General features: G+C 37.2%; 2 protein-coding genes and 1 long non-coding RNA gene across 4 annotated transcripts in view; 2 read left to right on the forward strand and 1 right to left on the reverse strand.

Annotated features, from left to right (window-relative positions):
• Nucleotides 1–6,748, forward strand: part of sptb (spectrin, beta, erythrocytic) — a 38,126-nt gene extending 31,378 nt beyond the window's left edge. For both annotated transcript variants that reach the window (XM_056767323.1, XM_056767324.1), the window contains 13 exons: nucleotides 55–259; nucleotides 392–615; nucleotides 774–924; nucleotides 1,070–1,314; nucleotides 1,399–1,537; nucleotides 1,909–1,993; nucleotides 3,173–3,369; nucleotides 3,638–3,711; nucleotides 3,793–3,856; nucleotides 3,938–4,194; nucleotides 4,328–4,501; nucleotides 4,593–4,635; nucleotides 4,732–6,748. In XM_056767323.1, coding sequence (XP_056623301.1) covers nucleotides 55–259; nucleotides 392–615; nucleotides 774–924; nucleotides 1,070–1,314; nucleotides 1,399–1,537; nucleotides 1,909–1,993; nucleotides 3,173–3,369; nucleotides 3,638–3,711; nucleotides 3,793–3,856; nucleotides 3,938–4,194; nucleotides 4,328–4,501; nucleotides 4,593–4,635; nucleotides 4,732–4,920 — 2,047 coding nt within the window. In that variant the 3' untranslated portion in view covers nucleotides 4,921–6,748. The remainder of the gene's footprint in view (nucleotides 1–54; nucleotides 260–391; nucleotides 616–773; nucleotides 925–1,069; nucleotides 1,315–1,398; nucleotides 1,538–1,908; nucleotides 1,994–3,172; nucleotides 3,370–3,637; nucleotides 3,712–3,792; nucleotides 3,857–3,937; nucleotides 4,195–4,327; nucleotides 4,502–4,592; nucleotides 4,636–4,731) is intronic.
• On the reverse strand, nucleotides 508–1,142 carry LOC130436561 (uncharacterized). The gene is made up of 3 exons (XR_008909096.1): nucleotides 1,011–1,142; nucleotides 749–938; nucleotides 508–610 (listed from the first exon to the last, which is right to left on the reverse strand). It is a non-coding gene; the product is annotated as an uncharacterized LOC130436561 (long non-coding RNA).
• Nucleotides 6,749–7,453: 705 nt separating the features above from the next.
• Nucleotides 7,454–19,490, forward strand: part of ccdc88c (coiled-coil domain containing 88C) — a 61,082-nt gene continuing 49,045 nt past the window's right edge. The window contains exons 1-3 of the mRNA XM_056767208.1: nucleotides 7,454–7,869; nucleotides 8,813–8,913; nucleotides 12,356–12,464. Of these exons, the coding sequence (XP_056623186.1) occupies nucleotides 7,810–7,869; nucleotides 8,813–8,913; nucleotides 12,356–12,464 (270 nt within the window). The 5' untranslated portion in view covers nucleotides 7,454–7,809. The remainder of the gene's footprint in view (nucleotides 7,870–8,812; nucleotides 8,914–12,355; nucleotides 12,465–19,490) is intronic.

Consider the following 19,490-nt stretch of genomic DNA (forward strand, 5'->3'; position numbering starts at 1 on the left):
AGTCTAATGAGGAACTGAGTGAGTGACTTAATAATCTGTTTTCTGTATGTGAAGTGAGGCCATCATTCGGAGACAAGGCCAGGTTGATAAACAGTATGCTGGGCTGAAGGAGCTATCAGAAGACCGCAAAAAGAAGCTGAATAACACATACCACCATTTCCTGCTGAGCCGTGAAGTGGAGGATCTTGAGCAATGGATTGCAGAACGTGATGTGGTGGCCTCTTCACAAGAGATGGGCCAAGACCTTGACCATGTGATGGTAAACCCCCCTCACAGGAAGCATACTATGACCTTTTGCACACACAAAAACATTTGTAATGTATAATGCAAGACCTTCAATACTCAGCGCTTCTTTTTCTAGTTGTTATAGCCATGCTAATTAATATTTTAGATCCTGCGAGATAAGTTCAGGGAATTTGCACGGGAGACCGGGACAGTGGGTCAAGAGCGTGTAGATGCTGTGAATCTGGCCATAGATGAGCTGATCGAAGCAGGCCACAATGAATCCGCAACCATGGCGGAATGGAAAGATGGGATAAATGAGAGCTGGGCAGATCTTCTGGAGCTTGTCGACACCCGCGCCCAGCTCCTCACGGCCTCCTATGACCTGCTGAAGTGAGTATAAGAGAACCGCCAAGTTCAGATGTACTTGTGTCAGATCATATTACTCCTACTAACGTATTGTATCTAATACAAAAAGTGTGTCAAGTCCAGTATTATCTGTAGATTGGAAGACTAAACAACTTACTACTAATACTCGTGAACTTCTCTAGGTACTTTTATGATGGAAAGGAGCTGGCACTTCACATCCTGGAAAAGAAGAATGAGCTTCCTGATGATCTGGGTGAGGATTTTAGCAAAGCGGAGTCCTTCCATCGTATGCATGCTGCATTTGAGAGGGACATCAGCTCCTTGGGAAAACAGGTACAGCAAACAACCTGGAACATTAACAAAGTATCCCAATCCTCATGCTATTTTCCATTTAGATATCCATGTGTTTTTATACTTACCAGCAATTGGCTAAAATTAGGAAAATCTCAATGTTAAATCCATATCTCTGTTCTTGCAGGTTAAACAGTTCCAGGCCACTGCAGCTCGGCTACACGCCCAATACGCAGGAGATCAAGCCACTGCCATTCAGGAAAATGAGAAAGAGGTTGTGGAAGCCTTGAAGGGACTTTTGGATGCTTGTGAGGGCAGGAGAAAGCGGCTGGAAGAAACAGCGAACAAGTTTCGCTTTTTCACCATGGTAAAAGACCTGCTGGCCTGGATGGAAAGCATCATTCAGCAGATAGAGACACAAGAAAAGCCAAGGTAAAGAAAGCTATTCTAGTAGCTATTCAGCAAAATCGTAGTGTCTATGCTTTTTGATGACTTTTTTCAGTTTTTCCACTATAGAGATGTATCATCAGTGGAGCTTCTTATGAAATATCACCAAGGGATCCGTGCTGAGATAGAGACCCGTGGGCCAAAGTTTAATCAATGTATCGAGCTGGGCCAGGCCCTCTTGGAACGCAAGCAAAAAGACTATGCAGAGGTAAACCAATGAGGTTAAAGTCCGGGTAAAGATAATTTTGAGAATTGTACTGCAGAAACACACTACAGAGGCTCAGAAGAATGTAGTACTGAATTGTGGAGTTAAACCTTTCAACATTTTTTCAAAGATTTTAATATCTTATTTTATTTACTTTGTGTTTGTTTCTCCATTCAAATTTGTCTGGTGGGTAATAACAAATTTTTAGTTGTGTGACAAACTCAGAACACATATTTTTAGTAACTTTTCCCGAACTTTAAGTGGTGTTTAATTACTGGAATTTGCTGCGACCATGTGTCCAGAAGTTATTTATTTTCGGTGAGAACTGGTGATGTGAAGTGTTGGCTAACCTTAAACATGTCTCTTCCTTGCAGATCAAGGAAAAACTGATGCAACTGATAGAGAAGAGAAAAGAGATGATGCTCAAGTGGGATGACAGATGGGATTGGTTTAGACTTTGTAAGCTTACACATTCCAACAAACACATAATTACTCAGAGCCATAGCAACTACTACTGTGTTAATAAAAAATGCCAGCAATGTACAAAGACGGTTGTAAGACCCAGCAGAAGCCTGTGCAAACTGGAGGCTTCTGCAGTAAACTGATCCATCACGCAAGTGTAAAAAGATAATTTACTATGCCTAGCACTCATTTTTCTGCCTACGTCCCTGCAGTCAATCACACAGCTATGGACACAATATACCTTACATTGCATCCTTCTTATTTCTAAAACTTCTCATTGTCTCACTTTTGCTTGCCTTTCTCACTTCCATCCAACAAGAATGCACAGAAATGGTGGAAGGGAAAGAAATAAGGACGCAGCAATCAAAGACCTCTTTATAAATTTGAATTTCATTGGCCACGCTTGCCCAATTGCTACTGTATTCTTTCACTGTGCTGAAAATATCTTGCAGATATGTTATTGGAGCTCAACTAATCCCAAAAAGGTTTAACATTGTACTGTATTGTACTATTTAAGTAAGAAAGAATTTTGGCTAAATATGACATTTGACAAAAGATGTAACATTTTAAAGGGACACTCCACCCAAAAATTGTTTGGTCGAACACAGACAAAGATATTTTGATGAATGTTATCAACAAACAATTCTGGGCCATCATTGACTAGCAAAGTAGTAAAAAATATATAGTATAATTTATTTGTTTTGCTGAAAAAAAATACGATTTTTTGGTGAATTTGACAAAGCAAACAGAACTGGGGCACCTTTGACCACCATTCATTTTTCCCCAACTATTGTAGTCAAGGGTGCCCAAGAACAGTTGCTAACATTCTTCCTAATATCTATCTTTGTGTTCAACCGAACAAAGACATTTATACAGGTTTGGAACACCTGTAGGGTGAGTAAATGATAATCAAATGGTCACTTTTTGGGGGAAGTATCCCGGTAAGCAAGCATCAAGTGCTTCATTCAAAAATTGTCTTACAATTCTCATGTCTCTGTGCTTTTTTACATATACATCCTCAGTAAGCTTTCTCTGTCCTTGATCTTTGCCTCATCACGGTGCATTAAGATCATTTAAATGACCTTCATTAAGCAGATTTTGACAAAGGGACAGGAAAATAAGGATGCACAATTTTTGCTGTACACTACAAGTGCTAATGACTATATCGCCCTCTAGTGTTGGAGGTATGTCAGTTTGCCCGGGATGCATCTGTGGCAGAGGCCTGGCTAGTAGCCCAGGAGCCATACGTGGCCAGTAAGGATCTGGGCGAGACAGTGGATGAGGTTGAAAAACTGCTCAGAAGGCATGAGGCCTTTGAGAAATCTACAGCTACATGGGAGGAGCGATTCTCAGCACTGGAACGGCTTACTACAGTATGTGTTTCCTCACACACTATTGCTCACACTTTCATAAAATAATAAACTATATAATTTAGATATTTGACTTAGGCCAGTAAGCAACAATCCAAGCAACCACCTAGCAACAAGAATAGGAAATGAATTGCAAGGTGCCAAGAACATCCATATAGCAACATTCTGACAACTACCAAAACATCAGCGACATTTGCATAATCAAGGATCACTTGAATGATCTTCAGAAAAAAATTAAAGTCTAATTACTATTATTTATAATCTATTCTAGTTGGAGCTGTTGGAAATTCGAAAGCAACAGCAAGACATGCAACAATACATACAAGAGGAGGAGAAAGACAGCAGGTAAATATAAGAACTGTGAAGCATCAAATGTTATGTTCCATATTCCAAATCAAGGCTTGACTCTTAAACTCTGGCCACCAGAAAAGAAGATACAGGTTTTGCAGAGGAGTCCTCACAACTCTACGCAACAGCAGATCAGTCCATGGTCCGTTGTGTGTAAGCTTTATGACTCTTTATACCTGTTATGATTTTCTGAATCTGTTTCTGACTTTTCTGTGCTCTATAGTCTGGAATTCGAGTAATAGAGCTTAGTTCCGGTGAACTTGATGGTACAGCAGGAGAATCTACTGTGCAACTGATTTCAGAGATACAAGAAAGTGGCTCTTTAGAGCTGGACCCTTCCACATCCATTCAGGTCACCAAAGAATCAGAAAAGGCTTCCACTCTTCCCACTGAATCTTCCCAAGCTCAGCCAGTCCTGGTGGAGGGAACTCTAGCCCGCAAACATGAGATGGAGGGACTTAATAAAAAAGCATCCAACAGGTTAGATTTATGACTTTAAGCAATGAAAATGAGTGACAAATTTTATATCAAGCCATATGTAGGAATATAGAGACATGCAGGTGTGATCTTAACTGTCCATTAAACACAAGGTCCCATTTAACTTTTGTTTTAGGTCTTGGAACATTCTTTACTGTGTGCTCAGACATGGACATATCTTTGCCTACAAGGATGCCAAAAGCTTTAGCCATAGTGTCACCTTCCATGGTGAGGAACCCTTGAGCCTTACCCATGCTTCATGTGAGGTGTTGACCAACTATAAGAAAAAGAAGCATGTTCTCAAACTGCGGTAAGGATCTTTGCCCTTAAAATCAATTTATGTTTTATGAGATGTGTTACTTTATTGCTAACCCCTATTTTATTTTCTGGTCCTCTCTCAGACTTGGAGATGGAAGTGAATATTTGTACCAGTGTAAAGATGAGGCGAGTTATTGAATGCTTCTTCAATCCATCCTCTAATGCAGACGTTTCAAAAAAGCAATTTTTAGCTAATGATATGCATTTTCTTTGTCTCCATAGGAGGAGCTTCAGAATTGGACTAAAGCTATAGAGCAGGCAGCACAACCCATGACAGAGGAACCAGTTGCAGGGCCATCGGGAGTGAAGACACAAAGCCTACCCTCACCTTCCTCTGCCACTACTCTTGAAGTCCCATCCACCAAGAAAGACAAGGAGAAGAGGTTTAGTCTATTCACTAAGAAGAAATAAAAAGGGCCCAAACAATCCACGGAAACAAAACAGGGCAAAACTCTGGACAGAATGTGACACAGGTGACACTGTAGAAAATGGGACAGATTTATAACACCATTGTTTTCACATTATATTACTTTGTAAGGTTTTAGCTTGAAATGTAGATTACACTGCTGCCTGTATCTAAGCTAATGAAGTGTTGCTAAACACATGTATTGCTTTTTATATTTTGTTGTACTTTCCTAAACTAGAGCCATTGAAATTACTCAATATACAAATAAAAGCACAGGAACTTGTTCCAATTCAACCAAAAAGTATTTGAAAGAGAAAAAGATTTCTTTTTTCCCCTTGATTTTGTATGCGCTGAGCTTGTTCTAGGCATGATTTAATATGTATTAGAACTCAAATATACCTACTTTTGTTAATCTGCTTTGTTCTTTTAAAAAATGGTTGCAATTGTAATACTGTGCTCTTTGCATTGGAACTTCTATAGAGTTTGATAACTGAAGGTGTTGTGATGAGAGAGTTTGACACTGTACACTATGGCTTTACAATATATGCAGAATGCACAGTGTTGAGTGGTTTAAGATTGTTTAATGTGTTGCAAAAGCTATTTTCCATTATGATAACTGAAATACGAATACTAATATTATAATAATGACAATATATTAAAATATTAATAATAATATTATATTAATATTTGAATGTTTGAATTATGAAGTACTATGATGGTAGCCAAAGATGAGATGACAGAGACATTTTTAAACCTCATCTAAGTTGAATGCATGGCGTATGGTGCTATATGATTACAGTACTTAGAGTTTTACCTTCTCAGAACTAAGGTTTCCCAGTATACAGTAGGTATTTTAATATATATAATCATATCATGTAAGCAATTAGAACATTACAGTGCATTAGAACAACTACAATAACGAAACCTAATGAGCACCAAATCATACTTCTCACAATTGTCACAAAAATATTTATTCCTTACCATGTACAAATTTAAAATAGATATGGTTGAAGAGTATAGGTTTGTCAGTTCTGCCTAAATCAAATCCTGTGGCCAACAAAACTTTCAGTTAACAGAAATAGCATGATATGCAAGTGATGACAGAAAGTAATGGCAGAGGGATTGCAATTTTAATAAAAAAAGTTCACCCTCAAAATAATTGTTTAAATCATTTATTCAATCTCATGTTATTCCACGCTTGTATGACTTTCTTCTGAAGAACACAAAAGAAAAAACAAAGGCAAAATTATGGTCTCTATTGACTTCCATTGAATGGACACAGAAAAAAATAATACACATTCCAAAATATCTTTATTTGTGTTCCACAGAACAAAGTCATACAGGTTTGAAATGACAAAGATTAGTAAATGATGCATGCATTTTTATTCATGGGTGAACTATACCTTTGATTCACGTACCTGAAAAATCCAGGTGGTATAATAAGCAGACCACATAAACATTACTGTTAAGTGTCCTGTTTCCACTCAATAATAGTCAATAGTATTCATATTGAAGTACATGTCTGTAATCAGTTTTTTGCTACAAGTACAAAATCTAAAGTAATTGTAGTAGGTACGCTTCATCTCTTTGTTAGGTGTTTGTATAGGACTAGGAAAAGGAACATCATGTTTTGTAAGGGTCAACGCGGTGCTTTATGTTCATTGTGGCTTTTTGCCCACTGCACGAAAAACCTGGACCTCCAGATCTTTGTTGTCACACTGCAGTCTAAGTTACAGTGAACTCCCCTTTAACTTTTGTTCCTCCGTTCTTTTCATTTTTGTTTTATATCTCTATGTTCAATGCAAAATCACAAATAAAAAGCTGAAGTATGAATCATTTTGAGAATATTTAAATAATATATCATATCATGATATACCACATTGAAAAGATTAATAAACCGTTTGCAAAAATCATTTCCTCTTGTTGTCTTTTTAAACAAAACGTATAAATGATAACATAAAAGGAATTATTTTCAACCAGTTGCTGCTATAATATACCGCTCTTAGCCTGAAGAGGGCACTGCTGAGTGATTGTCAAACTTTTCCTTTTCCAAATTTTTCTCATACGTAAACATTAGTGATAACAGAAATGTTCAATATGAAGCAATATACTGAAAGGCGTTGGCCAACGTGTCATGTGTTACAAGGAAGGTTAAAAATATTTAAGCGCTCATGTAATTATTTTATTTATCACACGTGCGGCCCTACTAAATCCACGACTCGGTTAAGTAGTAAAGACAACAGTTTCTTCCTCTCAGTTAACATCTATAAGCCACCTAAAAGCAATAAAGCATGCAGATAACGGACAGGTTTAAAAATGTTCCAACTGATATACTACCTGCTGAGGGTGCCGTCGAGCTGCACGCCGGTTCACCTCCGGTTGTCCCGACAACAACTTGTCTGTTGGTTACGTCATTTTAAATGACTCCCCGCACCTTTGTTTCCTGCCATTGGTCGGTTTTTGGCAGCCTCTCGGATACACTAGCATTTGATTGGCTGTTGGATGTGTCATTCTTCTGTGGTTTCATGCGGGTACAGGTTGAGCGCGCGGTGACAAAGTAACTCTAGCGCTCGATGGGAGTGTGTAGAGAAGTTAAGCTATAATCGGGCAAGTCGGAGGACTGCAACGTTTTAAATGTTCTTTATCCATTTGTATCCGAAACCTTTGATTTTTAGGATTTTGAACTTATTTTAAACAGTTTGCTTTTCAACTGCTACCGCAAAGGATTTGGTTTTTATTTCTCGAATGGAGTTGGCTCGTCATGCCCCCTGCATTGTTCTGCGGGGGACAGTAACGTGGAGTATGTAAAGCTTAAAAAACAGACATCGTTTTAATATGCAGACTATCTTTTGGATTTAACTTGAGAGGGTATTTTAGTCTAGCGTTCATCAAAAATGGATATTACAGTGTCTGAGTTGATGTCTAACTTCATGGATTCGCCGCTTGTGATTTGGGTAAGTCACAAAGACATGATGGCACCTGCTGTGTGTATTCGGAGTTTCTGTTTGTTTTAGGTCTTTCAGTTGTAAGCTGTGATGTGTGTTAAATCATTTATGTTTGTGTAATAATGTTACTAGACTTAATTGCGATACACACGTGCGAATTTTGCTTAAACTTCATTGGAAATTTAGTTGTAGTTTGAGTGACACACAAACTCACACATTCAGTTTAATTTCAGCCCACAGTAATATCATTTTACGTTCAATAATAATGTTAACAAATATTTATCAACTTATGGACGTGTTTGCTTTTTCAATTGGATGGGGCCTAATATTACATTGACCTTCAATGCATGTAGTAAAATTATTTTTTTATTGTACCACAACTTCGCAACATTAAGTTAAGCGGTTCTTTAAAGGCGCAAATTTTGTGGGCCCTTGCTGCACCCTAAGTTTGTCACTTGACCGACGTTGTTGAAACATTTTAACTTCCCTACCTTGATCCCCTTTTCTGTTTTGATTTGTTTTCTCTGTTTTTTTTTCATTTTATACTTCACTATCTCAGCCCACATTAGAAAATCATCACCCCATCTTGCAGATCTCTGTGGTGTCTGATATAACATCTAAAAACACAAAAAAATAATAGAACAATATGGGCCAGCTATGTTTAGACTTTGGTTACACAGTGTTTTAACTGCATACTCTAATACTCATTTATTTGTATAAACTTTACATAAAGCTACTGTTAAATATGCATTTTCAATTTCTGATATGTAATCATTTTATTCAAGGTTTGCTTGCCAAATAGTAGAAGGATTTAATTAAAACCTGAGAAATGCATTTGAAAAATACACTCTCAACAGTTCTGTTCTGAAACAGAACAGAATGTTGGTTGGTGTAGCGGTGCAGCTGTGCTTGTATCCTGTCTCGATCTTACAATCTTTTTTCTTTTTAACAGGTTAAGACATTTGGACCACTCGGTTCTGGTTCTGAGGACAAGCTTTCCATGTTCATAGACATAGTGGATGGTGTCTTCCTCCATAAGATCATGACACAAATGTGAGTGATATAGACAGAAATGCTGTATGTGTTCAGAAGCAAAGATCTTTATTTCAGAAACCACATCCTATCCTTTCCTGTTTGCCATCTAACTTTGCAGCCTTTCATGCCAATCTTTACACACCAATATTTTTCCTCCTCTCTGTAATATTAGTGCGTTAATAAAGAGTTTAGTGGCTGAATTAGCTTTCACGGAAATGTACGAGCGTGCTAAATAGTCTAGTATACGTTATTTGAGGTCTTTTGACTGAATGTTAGGCCACGGATGTTTGGGTTAGCTTGTCTGTCACCTCAAACGAGGTCTATGGAAAAAAAACTGTCAAACAGATGATTGGCATGAGTGCCTTATGAACAAGGAAATCTCTACTATGAGTGTTTTTGCATCATGCAAAGCAATTCATACATATTTTAACACCTCTACAATTTGTGCGTCTGAGCTGTAAAAAATAGAGTTTAATTTATGACTCTTGAGTTTTCAGACCCACAGCCTCTGTCTTGTCTTTTAACCTACTTTTACTTGAGCTGTGTTACTGCTCTCTCACATAATCAGGGGCTTGAATACTAGCTCTCTTCTCCATGGGATCATGGCATCTTTCATATCATTGGAGAATGAGCTTTCCTGTAGCTCAGTGTTAAGAGCATTGTGTTAACAACGCAAGGTTGTGGGTTCAATCCTAGGGGATTCCACATACCTAAGTATAAATGTATAGGTTAATGCAATGTATGTCGCTTTGGATAAAAGCGTCTGCCAAATGCGTAAATGGAAATAATGTAAACGATCTTTAGTGTGGCCTCACTGTATTATGTTATTTAGAGTTCTGACTACAGAGTTTTCGCACAGTTAATGTGTTCAGAATCCATTGCACTTTTGTATTGTGACGTTGTTCTAGGCTTTATCGGGAATTGTTTGGATCTTTAAAGTGGGCATTCCATACTGGTAGGGAGTTTGCAGTCAGCTGTTGAGAATTACTCTTCTATTGAAACCTAAGTGGCCTTTGTGATGTCAGATGAAAGGAACAGGGCCTGTTTACACCTGGCATTCAAGGCATAGTTTACCTTCAAAATGAAAATGTGATAAATTTGTAATGATCATTTTGCATTCTGCAGAAGAACAAATGTCATACAAGTTCGAAATGAAAAGAGGAAGTGTAAATAATGACATAATGATGGGATCACAAGTGGACAGCGCTTAATACAGGTGTGAACAGGGAGTGAAACGTTTCGACCTCTTCCAGAGGTACTTTTGTCAAATCGCTTCAAAACCGGATTGCGTTTGACACTCATGATGGTGATGAATGCGTTCAAACCGCCACAAAATACCACCTACTCACTCACTGCCTCAAAGTATATTAAGTAAAAATGTATTTAAATTGATATTTTTTTTTCCCTTTATTAAATACATGTTAGCCTTAAATCAGTAAACTGATATGCTCCTAAGAGCTGACAAAATTCATATTTAGAAGACATAAGCATTCAAAACAGACTAGAATCTAGAAAATCCATGACATCACTTCTCTTTTCAAAGTTCTTGTCCAATATTTATATAACGTTGAGAATAGGGATGGGTACCCAAACCCGGTATTAAACAGACCCTGTTTATTTTAGTTCATTTTGAATTATTTATTTATTGTTAACTATGTTGATTCAAATGAAGCAATGTTAATTCTGTTCTTAATTTGTTTCTTTTTATATCAAAAAGTACCGAGAAGAATACCATTAAAGTACCGGACCGATAAGCTGTTTCGACACCGTTAAATCTTGACGATACCCATCCCTAATGTTGAATGACGCATAATGCTCTAGATGGGAGTTAGGGGATGATCCAGACAGTGTAAACAGTAACATCAAAGTCTTCATTTCGCATTAGTGTCACTCGAGCGGTTGTTTGTGAGTTTCCTCCGGTTCAGGGACATGATAGCACATATCTGATCTTTCGCGATCATACGCGCAAATCCGCTGAGAAAACAAAAGGTATCTGACTAGTTTCAAGTCTACACAGAATTTTGAACGTTAAGGCTATATGAAAGAGATCAGACATACAGCCTTGATGAGTAAAGAAGACAAACGCCAGTGTCACTCACCAACGTAAACAACAAGCTTCAAATGACACATCACTGGTATCACTGATCTTCCTATTCTTTTCAGTAGACTCTGGCTATCACGCTATCAAATGCAGCTTTGCCAGACTGACTGTGCCGTAAACGAAATGCTGCAAGTTCCAAGGTGTTTCACTAGGTCCTTTATGTTGACCGCCCCCAAAGCTTCTTCATATATTTATTATTCATATAGAACATAAATTTAGCTATATTCTTAATAGCATTTAGTCCATTTTTCCCCTAAAAATAAAAGCAAATTATGTCCTGTTGTTGTCAAACACTAAAAAGCTAGAAAACACCATAAAAATATAAGTCCATTTAACTTGTTTATTCCATAGCTGTACAATAGTGTGTTGTGAGAAACAAACAGACTGTTATTTACAGAGAACATTAAGTACATTTATTCAGTATGTTGATATTTAAAATTTTAAGCTGGCTTTTTGATGGATCGATGTCCTCTGAATTTAGTTTAATTTTAGTATGAATATACAGGTCTCCATAATGTGTTTCCACTGGATCATTACAGTTGAGTGAAGATGTGGAATGTTAAGGGTTATGTACACACATCTCTTGCGTTCTCTTTACCCACATTGATTTATAATGTGCCCTCACCAGGCACGCCCGTAAGCCTGTAGAAGACCAATATCAATGGCAGTGTACACCAGGTATGCTGTAAACACCATTAGCGTAACAAATTCCCATCTGGCAGATGTCCTCTGCATGTGATCCCTATATGTCTTGCATCAGCTTTTGCCAAACAAGCATTGTTTTTCCAACTCTACTTTCAGCTGCAATATCTATGGTTGTAAAATGGTCACATAAAAGTGAAACTAAAAGCAGTTTGGTTTTCTTTAGAGCAATAGAGAACATGTCAAGCAGAAAAAGAAAACCGACCCTGATCTTTTAAGGTTCTTTTACTACCAAGGAGGAATTTTGGGCCAAGCTGGCAGAATTTGTATGCCATTCCAACAAAACAAATGTAAATGAGGGTCTATGTACTGTAGGACCTTCACACTGTCTGTGCCAGGACCCTCCTCTCAGTGTCATGGAACCCCCTGGCTTTGGTCTTTTTATGTAAAGGTCCAGCGATACGACGATCTGATTTTTATTTACGTCAGGAAAATTCAGATTTGTCTGCGCACCAATCTGTATGCAAGTAACATGTTGCTTATGATTTAGTGAAAGTGAAAAGTGAATTTAGCCCTCAAAAGAATGCAATGTTTTTATTATCTACATTTTGCTCAGCTTTTATATAGATTTTTAATCCTTAAGCAGCTCCCCAGGTTTTTTAACAAAACAGTTCTAAATAACATGTTGAATGTACTTTTGTTCCTCTTTGTCCACAGAGACCCAAGCCCCATGAATCAGCGGGTGAACAAACACGTCAACAATGATGTCAACCTGAGAATACAGAACCTTAACACTGTCATCCGACACATCAAAAACTACTACCAGGTAAGAGCCCTTCCTCCATATCCTGTTTCAACTGAAAAGGATTTGTGATCAGTGAGAGTGAGGTGCAGCAACAGTGTTTGTGTATGTTCATGTGAATGGATGTATGAGATGCCGGACAGCAGCTTGGCTCTCAGACACAAGGTGCTATTCCCAGTGTTATTGGGGATTAAACCAGTTGGCACATGTGTTTGTAGGCTTTAATTTTTATCTTGAGGGAGGAGTTTAATCATCCGAGTTTTATCATCCGAGGGTTGTCCCCTCCTCAAATCAATTAAACTCGTATTCTCTATTGTCATATATATGTTTATGTTTACCTAAACTATTTGTGCACTGCCTGCTCTCCGCGTTCATCTCACCTGCGCATTGCGCGACCTTCTCAGCATCTATTTTGTGCAGTATGTTCGTGGCGGATAAGCTAAACATTCAGTTTACTGAAACTCGGGCGATCCATCAACGAGTACAACACAGGTTTTAAGCATCTGTCACTGTTACTGATTGTTTGTATGGCTACACTAACATGAACAAAGTTTGTTGGCGGAGGCAGTGCACTACAAGGGGAAATAACAACCACTCATTAATGTAGATGTACGCGGACTTTATCAGACGATGTTGCAGTATAAATCAGGATAAAATGTGTTTGAAAAGTGACTCATTGTTAACATGTAGTATCATGGGTATTGTGATTTTATATTTGTTTCCTGTCTTCACAACAGAGACAAAAAATATAAATAGTATTAAGCTTTTTTTTTCACTTGTATTACAGTATGTGACAGTTCAGTTATAATATGACTACAAGTCTGCATGATAAGCCTATGAACCTAATGCATATTGTCGCTTTTTGTCGTAGTTTGTACAATTTTGACTGTATTATTTGTGTCCCCTTCAAAAATTGCTCTTGAGAATTTTTATGTGTATTGTCACCCCCTACTGTTAAATGAGATTTACGCCCATGCGCAGGGGGTAATACCACAAATGCTAAAGCATTTGGTCCTTGAGTTTATCCACTTGAGTTCCGTTTGATGTTTGATAGTCAAATTAGAGCAGGTAAAATTACAGTTTCTGTTCATGCTGCCTGTATCTATTGACAAACATGTGAACTAGTAAAATTGAAATTTGAAACGCCAATGCATCATCAATGCATCATGATATCGAATTGAACCGAATCGATGACATGATAATCGTAATTGAACCGAACCGTGACACCATTGTAGGTTCACACCTCTACTAGTGGGTATGTAATAGTAATGTGCAAAACTACGTTTTATCAAAATTGATTATTTGGTACTAAGGAAGCCATGTATGATAGGCTGGTTAAGGGATTTTTTTAGCATATATAGACACTTAACACTGTAAAATAGGGTAAAACAAAAGGAAAAAAATAGATGTTCTGTTCCAGTTCTTTTTCGCATAGGCCACACTTTTAGAGGCTATTTTACATGTGTTTGCTGGGGTAATGTAAGAGTGAGAGTTCTTTCAACACATTCGGATTCAAGAGGCTGAATTTTTTACGAGTGACTGTGCCTTTAATGATAGTAATTATTGTGAAGGAAAGGAGGAGCTTTCTAAGGACAAGGCGTTCTTCAGACTATTTTAGAGAAAACTTAACATTCAACAGTTTCTCATGAAAGGGTAGTTGAACAGCAACTGCTTGAAGGAGGCTGTTATGTTGGTTTTGGGAGATGGAGAATATTTTGATTGGTTTGGTCAGTTCTTGGCAACGTCCTGTCATCTGAGTAAGCGTTTGCCACATCTGACCCTCTTTCAACCACATTTGTGTACAGAACCCACTGCTTTCCATCCATTTTCCGCTTAAAATATTGCAAAAATTTTCTTCACTAACAAAAATGTACCTAAATATATCATGGCATTATCTTGTTTTTCTGTTATGCTAATAGTAAATGTTATTTATCAGTTTATTTTTTATTTTTATTAAGGGCCAGTATTTATCCACTTGAGAAAAATGTTGCGGTTCATACCATGTTTTCTGGAAATATAGGCCATTCCATAAATGTAGTTCATTCTTTTGTAGTAGCTAGAGTATCGTGTTATATGTTATACTGTATGACTAAGCCATTCTTTCTTTTCTACAATACAGTTCAGTATTCACTGCAGGATATATAAAAGTTTTGTGGTTTTACCATTGTACTACCATCAAAGTAGGACCAAATGTGCTTTTAAGTGTTTGCCGCCCATTCCCTTCTACAGTATGTCCCTTTTAAATAAGACCTCTACAGTAAGCATGGGTGATATTAGATTAGACTGATTACTATTATTATGTTTTATGAAGTAATTCTTCCATGCAGGATTTTGGCAGAGCATGTAGTACACACATACACATGTGAACACACGCCCCTAGTGATGGCAGACCCCCTTTACTGCATATTTGGTTTGGGCGGAGCTTTTTTAGGGAGTTTTTATAGGTTACCCATGCGGTCCTCAGTAATGGTTAGTGAAGAGGTCTGTGTTTATATAGGGGTGCTCTCACCTTGGTGTCATTTCTGTTTCAACCAAGCACTTTATTTGGAATCTGAAGAGTGCCTCTCTGTATGGAGAAAAGGACCTCATGCTTAAAATTGCAATTTCTTTGCACTGAGTAAGTGTATTTTTTGGTTTGTTTGTGTTGTATGGTTCTAGAAACATGAACATCTAAAACACAAACAAAGGTCCCAAGAGAAAGTGATGTGTGTGACCCTGGAAACTCAGGTGGTCGACATTTGAGTTAATGATGTGGGTCAATGCTCTGCTGATCAGGACCAGATGTGTTATTTTATCCCGTGTTAATCATCCCCATGGAGACCCACATGTGGGGGTCTGTGTGAGAGGGAAAGGGTCATTGTAACGTGAGAACTAAAGACCAAAATACTGCATGAAATGCTGTCTTAAAAACATCCGGGCAGTGGCCAAAGGAAACACTTTTATAACCCACTGAAAATCACACAAAGTTCGTTCTGTTTGTTTTGTTCTAGTCATTGATTGCCTGATTTATCTCAGTGGCAGGTATCTTTTCTTTAACTTCCTTCTAGCTGTTATACTTTAGCCATCCATTAAAAGACCCCTGAACACTTATTAGCACATAACACTAGGGATGCAAAATTACAGCTCTCCCACGATTCAATACAAAGCTCGGTTATTCGGCCACAGTTTTCGGTTCGGTTCTTATGGCTTCAACACATTAAAGTGTTTATTCATTCTTTTATGCTTATGTGACAGGAACCGTAAAACCTTATGTAGACTTTTTGACTTGACTTATTTTTTTATCTTTAAGCAAAAATCAACTTGAACAAGTTCCTGGTTTATTGAATAAATGTAAAGATTTAAACTGGCAGCTCACAACACTCTTTGGTTTACTGTTCATCAACATACCAGTAACATAAACTTCCTGAAGAGGTTTTGCGCATCAGAGTATTTAAAATAACTGCCGTTTGAATGTTTTGCAATAAATTATGAAGAAATGCAATGCTATATATCTGCTTGGAGGAGATCTTGCCAAGACGTAAATAGCTGTACGAAAGGCTGTCGAGTGGCATGACCTTCGTTAAGCGGAGTTTGGTATGGTGCTGTAGACACTCTTTCTTCATGTGCTGAGAGCAAAGCAAACGTGCTGCTTTCGTATGCACTGTAAAAATACATTCATGATGTGCCAAATTTGGACATTATCACTTTACCACAGCGGGCATACAATAAAGCCAGCCGCGTCTGTTCATCAGCATTATACTTGACAACAGCACATTGCCTCCCCTGTTGCAGGCAGTCTCGCTTCACCGCCCGGCCACCACTCGCTATTAATCAAACAGACAAACACGGAGAGACCCAGTTCACAGGGTAATTAAGCGCACAGACAATGTTTAACGCAAAACCAGAAAACCGCAATTCACTTACACGTATTGAACTGTGGAGGTCGTAAAGAACGGTTCAAGATTATATTGAGGAAGGTGGCATCCCTACATAACACACTTGACATTTTTGTTCCCTTCATGACATGTATCTTGTTTCAGACACTGAATCCGGTGACTAAATGGTTTGCAATTATGCAGTCGTTTATTCTTTTAGTACAATAAAGTATTAGCAGTTAAATTACAAGGAGCATACAAAAACTGTTGTTTATGGCTTGATGATATATTTTGGTTTTGATATGTTAGAAGGGTCTGAATGATCAATTTTGGCGTTTGTTATTGGAAAAAAAAGAACAAATTAGTTAAAAGAAAGATAAGTTAACTGTGGACTGAATTAATATGTATTGATTATGTCTTGACTCAGATTGATTGTTTTGGGCATTGGTGGACTTAAGAACCACATTTGACCAATAATGTGTAAAAATTATTTTGGTTAAATACAGACCCTTCAACCAACTTGAGGTTCTACCCAAAATTCACACCATTGTGGTGTTTTGAAGCACCATCATATGAACACTCGCAAATCGTTTTGATTGTGATTCAAAGATTGTCTTATTTAAAAACATAAATTATATACATTTTATGCACCTTGTTCTTCAATTCTAATGTATCACAATGCTTAAAATGGTTTCTTTTTCAATCCGACTTCAACTCAGATGAGTTATCAAGTGGTGAGCAGATGGTCTGTTTTCTATTAGCCTCGGCTCACACTTTTAATGTTGCAGCTCTTTCTCATAGTTTTGATATGTCACTATTACTCCTGCGCGCACACTAAACTCATCGGAAAACACAACTGCCGATTCACCCTTGCTGATTTTGAAATTGTAGATGGAAAGATGTATTTATACAATTTATGTTTAAAATAATATAACTGTCAGCATATATGGTAACTGGTGGTATATAATGTTATATTAAGTTGCGTTCTTTTTTTATGCATCAGTGCAGTAGTCACATCTGTATCGAAATGCATCGTAAAATTATTAAGCTCTAAGGAACACCAGACAACACACAAACCACTCTATTAAATATCAATAATCTTTGTCAAATATCAAAAGTGTTGTATAATCAGAATCAATACTAGTAAAGTCTCTTCCAGAAATTTGTATTTGGAATGTCCTCTCTCTCTCTTGCCCTGTGGTCTTAGCCATGTCTACTGAAATGGCCATCTATTCTAGTGGTGAGACCAGAAGGCTGGTGAGATAAGACTGGTATTTTATGTTCATGTGTGGATAAATAGAACAATGTTACCATTTTCTAAAGGTCTATAAACTGAAACATGATTGTTGATGCAATAGACACAAAAGCACAGTTTGTCTGAGTGAGTGTATGCGTCAGCCACACAGGAAATGAATGTGATAAAGGAAGATGCCTATGATTTTAGTGATTAATTAGTGATGTTTGCTAAGGCCACGAATGATGCATCGAATCGTGCGGCTTATTGCAGAGAGTTTTTCCATAGGGTAGCGCAATTTAGCCTTAAAGTCATACTGCAATCATTTTGCCTGATTTGAACCACTGTACGATTGCTGCTGCTTGGATATCAAGGTTAGAAAAGGCATAAAATAACATTTTCATGTTGAACAGGATATGTGAACTCCAAACTAGCAAGCAATGCATTTTTCTACAAATTCAGTAATGTCAGTCCTGCACTCTACTTTCAATTTTAAGTGTTAACACCCTTGAGTTCTCTTTACAAGAACTGAACTCCTACCCCTGTTAGTTGAGTCAGCTATGAACTGAAAGAAAGCTAACGGCTATATGCATTCATATTGCACCTGTCATTTTGGCTGCCTGCATGACAACGATATGTTAATAAAACAGAAAAGTTTATCATTTGTGCTTTTGAAAAGTTTCATGTACAGACAACAATGCTTGCAAAACTATCCGTGTGTTCACATGGGCCCCTGAAAATGACTAAAAGCACTGTGTTATGCATGCCAGGCCAGTAGTTGGTGATGTATATTTGTAAAGAAACACTGCACCTGCGCACAAATGCATGCATGTTTTACCCCAAAACGCTTTTTCGATGTTTATGTCTTTAGTATTTGGTGTATGTAATGACACACAATTAAATTATTTTTAAAAAGTTGTTTTTCACTTTAATTTTAAAATTTCTTTATATTTATATTAGATTTTTGTATTCAGCATGTTAAACTTCATATTTTCACACATTTATTCATTTCGGTAATTTTTACTCGTACACAGAAATTAAAAGGTACAAGGCATAACTCTGAGCTCAAAACATATAATTTTTTTCTTAAAATTGAGTCATCTAAAACTTCAGAAGTCTTCCTTTATATTTTTATATAGATTTTTATGCCTAATACTGTCCTCATAAATTAAGTTCCAGACGTAGTCAGTCACCCACCATCGCTTTATCCCACCTTTTCTGTATTACAGAAATTTCTAGAATTTTTCTGCCAGTAACAAATTTGAACAGTTTTTGTTTATTTGGAATACACGGAGATATCTTAATTAGTGATATAAACTCATAATTTACTTGAGCTTAATATACACTAAACATTGATACTACATTAAAATAAATATTGACAATAATTAGCACCACAGAATTGAACAAGAACTATAAAAAGGTCGGGCAAAACATACATTTGTTACACTGTGTTAATGATATAAGCTCAAAAATTACTTGAGCTAAATTGAATCGTTGTGAAAACCATACCCTTAACGTATGTTGTGATCTCTTTTTAATGTACTTCATATCTTGTGCACTTTTAAAGTTTACGTTTAGATTTTTGGAACCAATTCAACCTTAAGATTGTATTAGAATCCTGGTTCTACTTTAGGCATTTAAAATGTAAACCACTCTTCAGAAAATGTAAAACTGTAGTTCAAAATGCAGTTTCCCATGTCTCATCTGGAGTGTGGACTAGTGTAAACTGAGCGAGATCAAAAGCTGCCTCTTATGTTTTGAATTCACAAATCACTTTCAAACACTGTAATGTTTTTTAAGGTCATGATCAAGAGATAGTAAATATATCCACAAGAGGTAAATCGATGTTTGTTTTGCATTAGGTTACGAAAGAGACTCCAGATTACACTTCTCCAATTCCTAATGCCAAATTTATTCATTCTCTCAGTTTAACCTAGATTTAGGCCTAAATCTGCCGTACAT

Source organism: Triplophysa dalaica, chromosome 15 (assembly GCF_015846415.1).
Source record: "Triplophysa dalaica isolate WHDGS20190420 chromosome 15, ASM1584641v1, whole genome shotgun sequence".
Classification (NCBI taxonomy): Eukaryota; Metazoa; Chordata; class Actinopteri; order Cypriniformes; family Nemacheilidae; genus Triplophysa; species Triplophysa dalaica.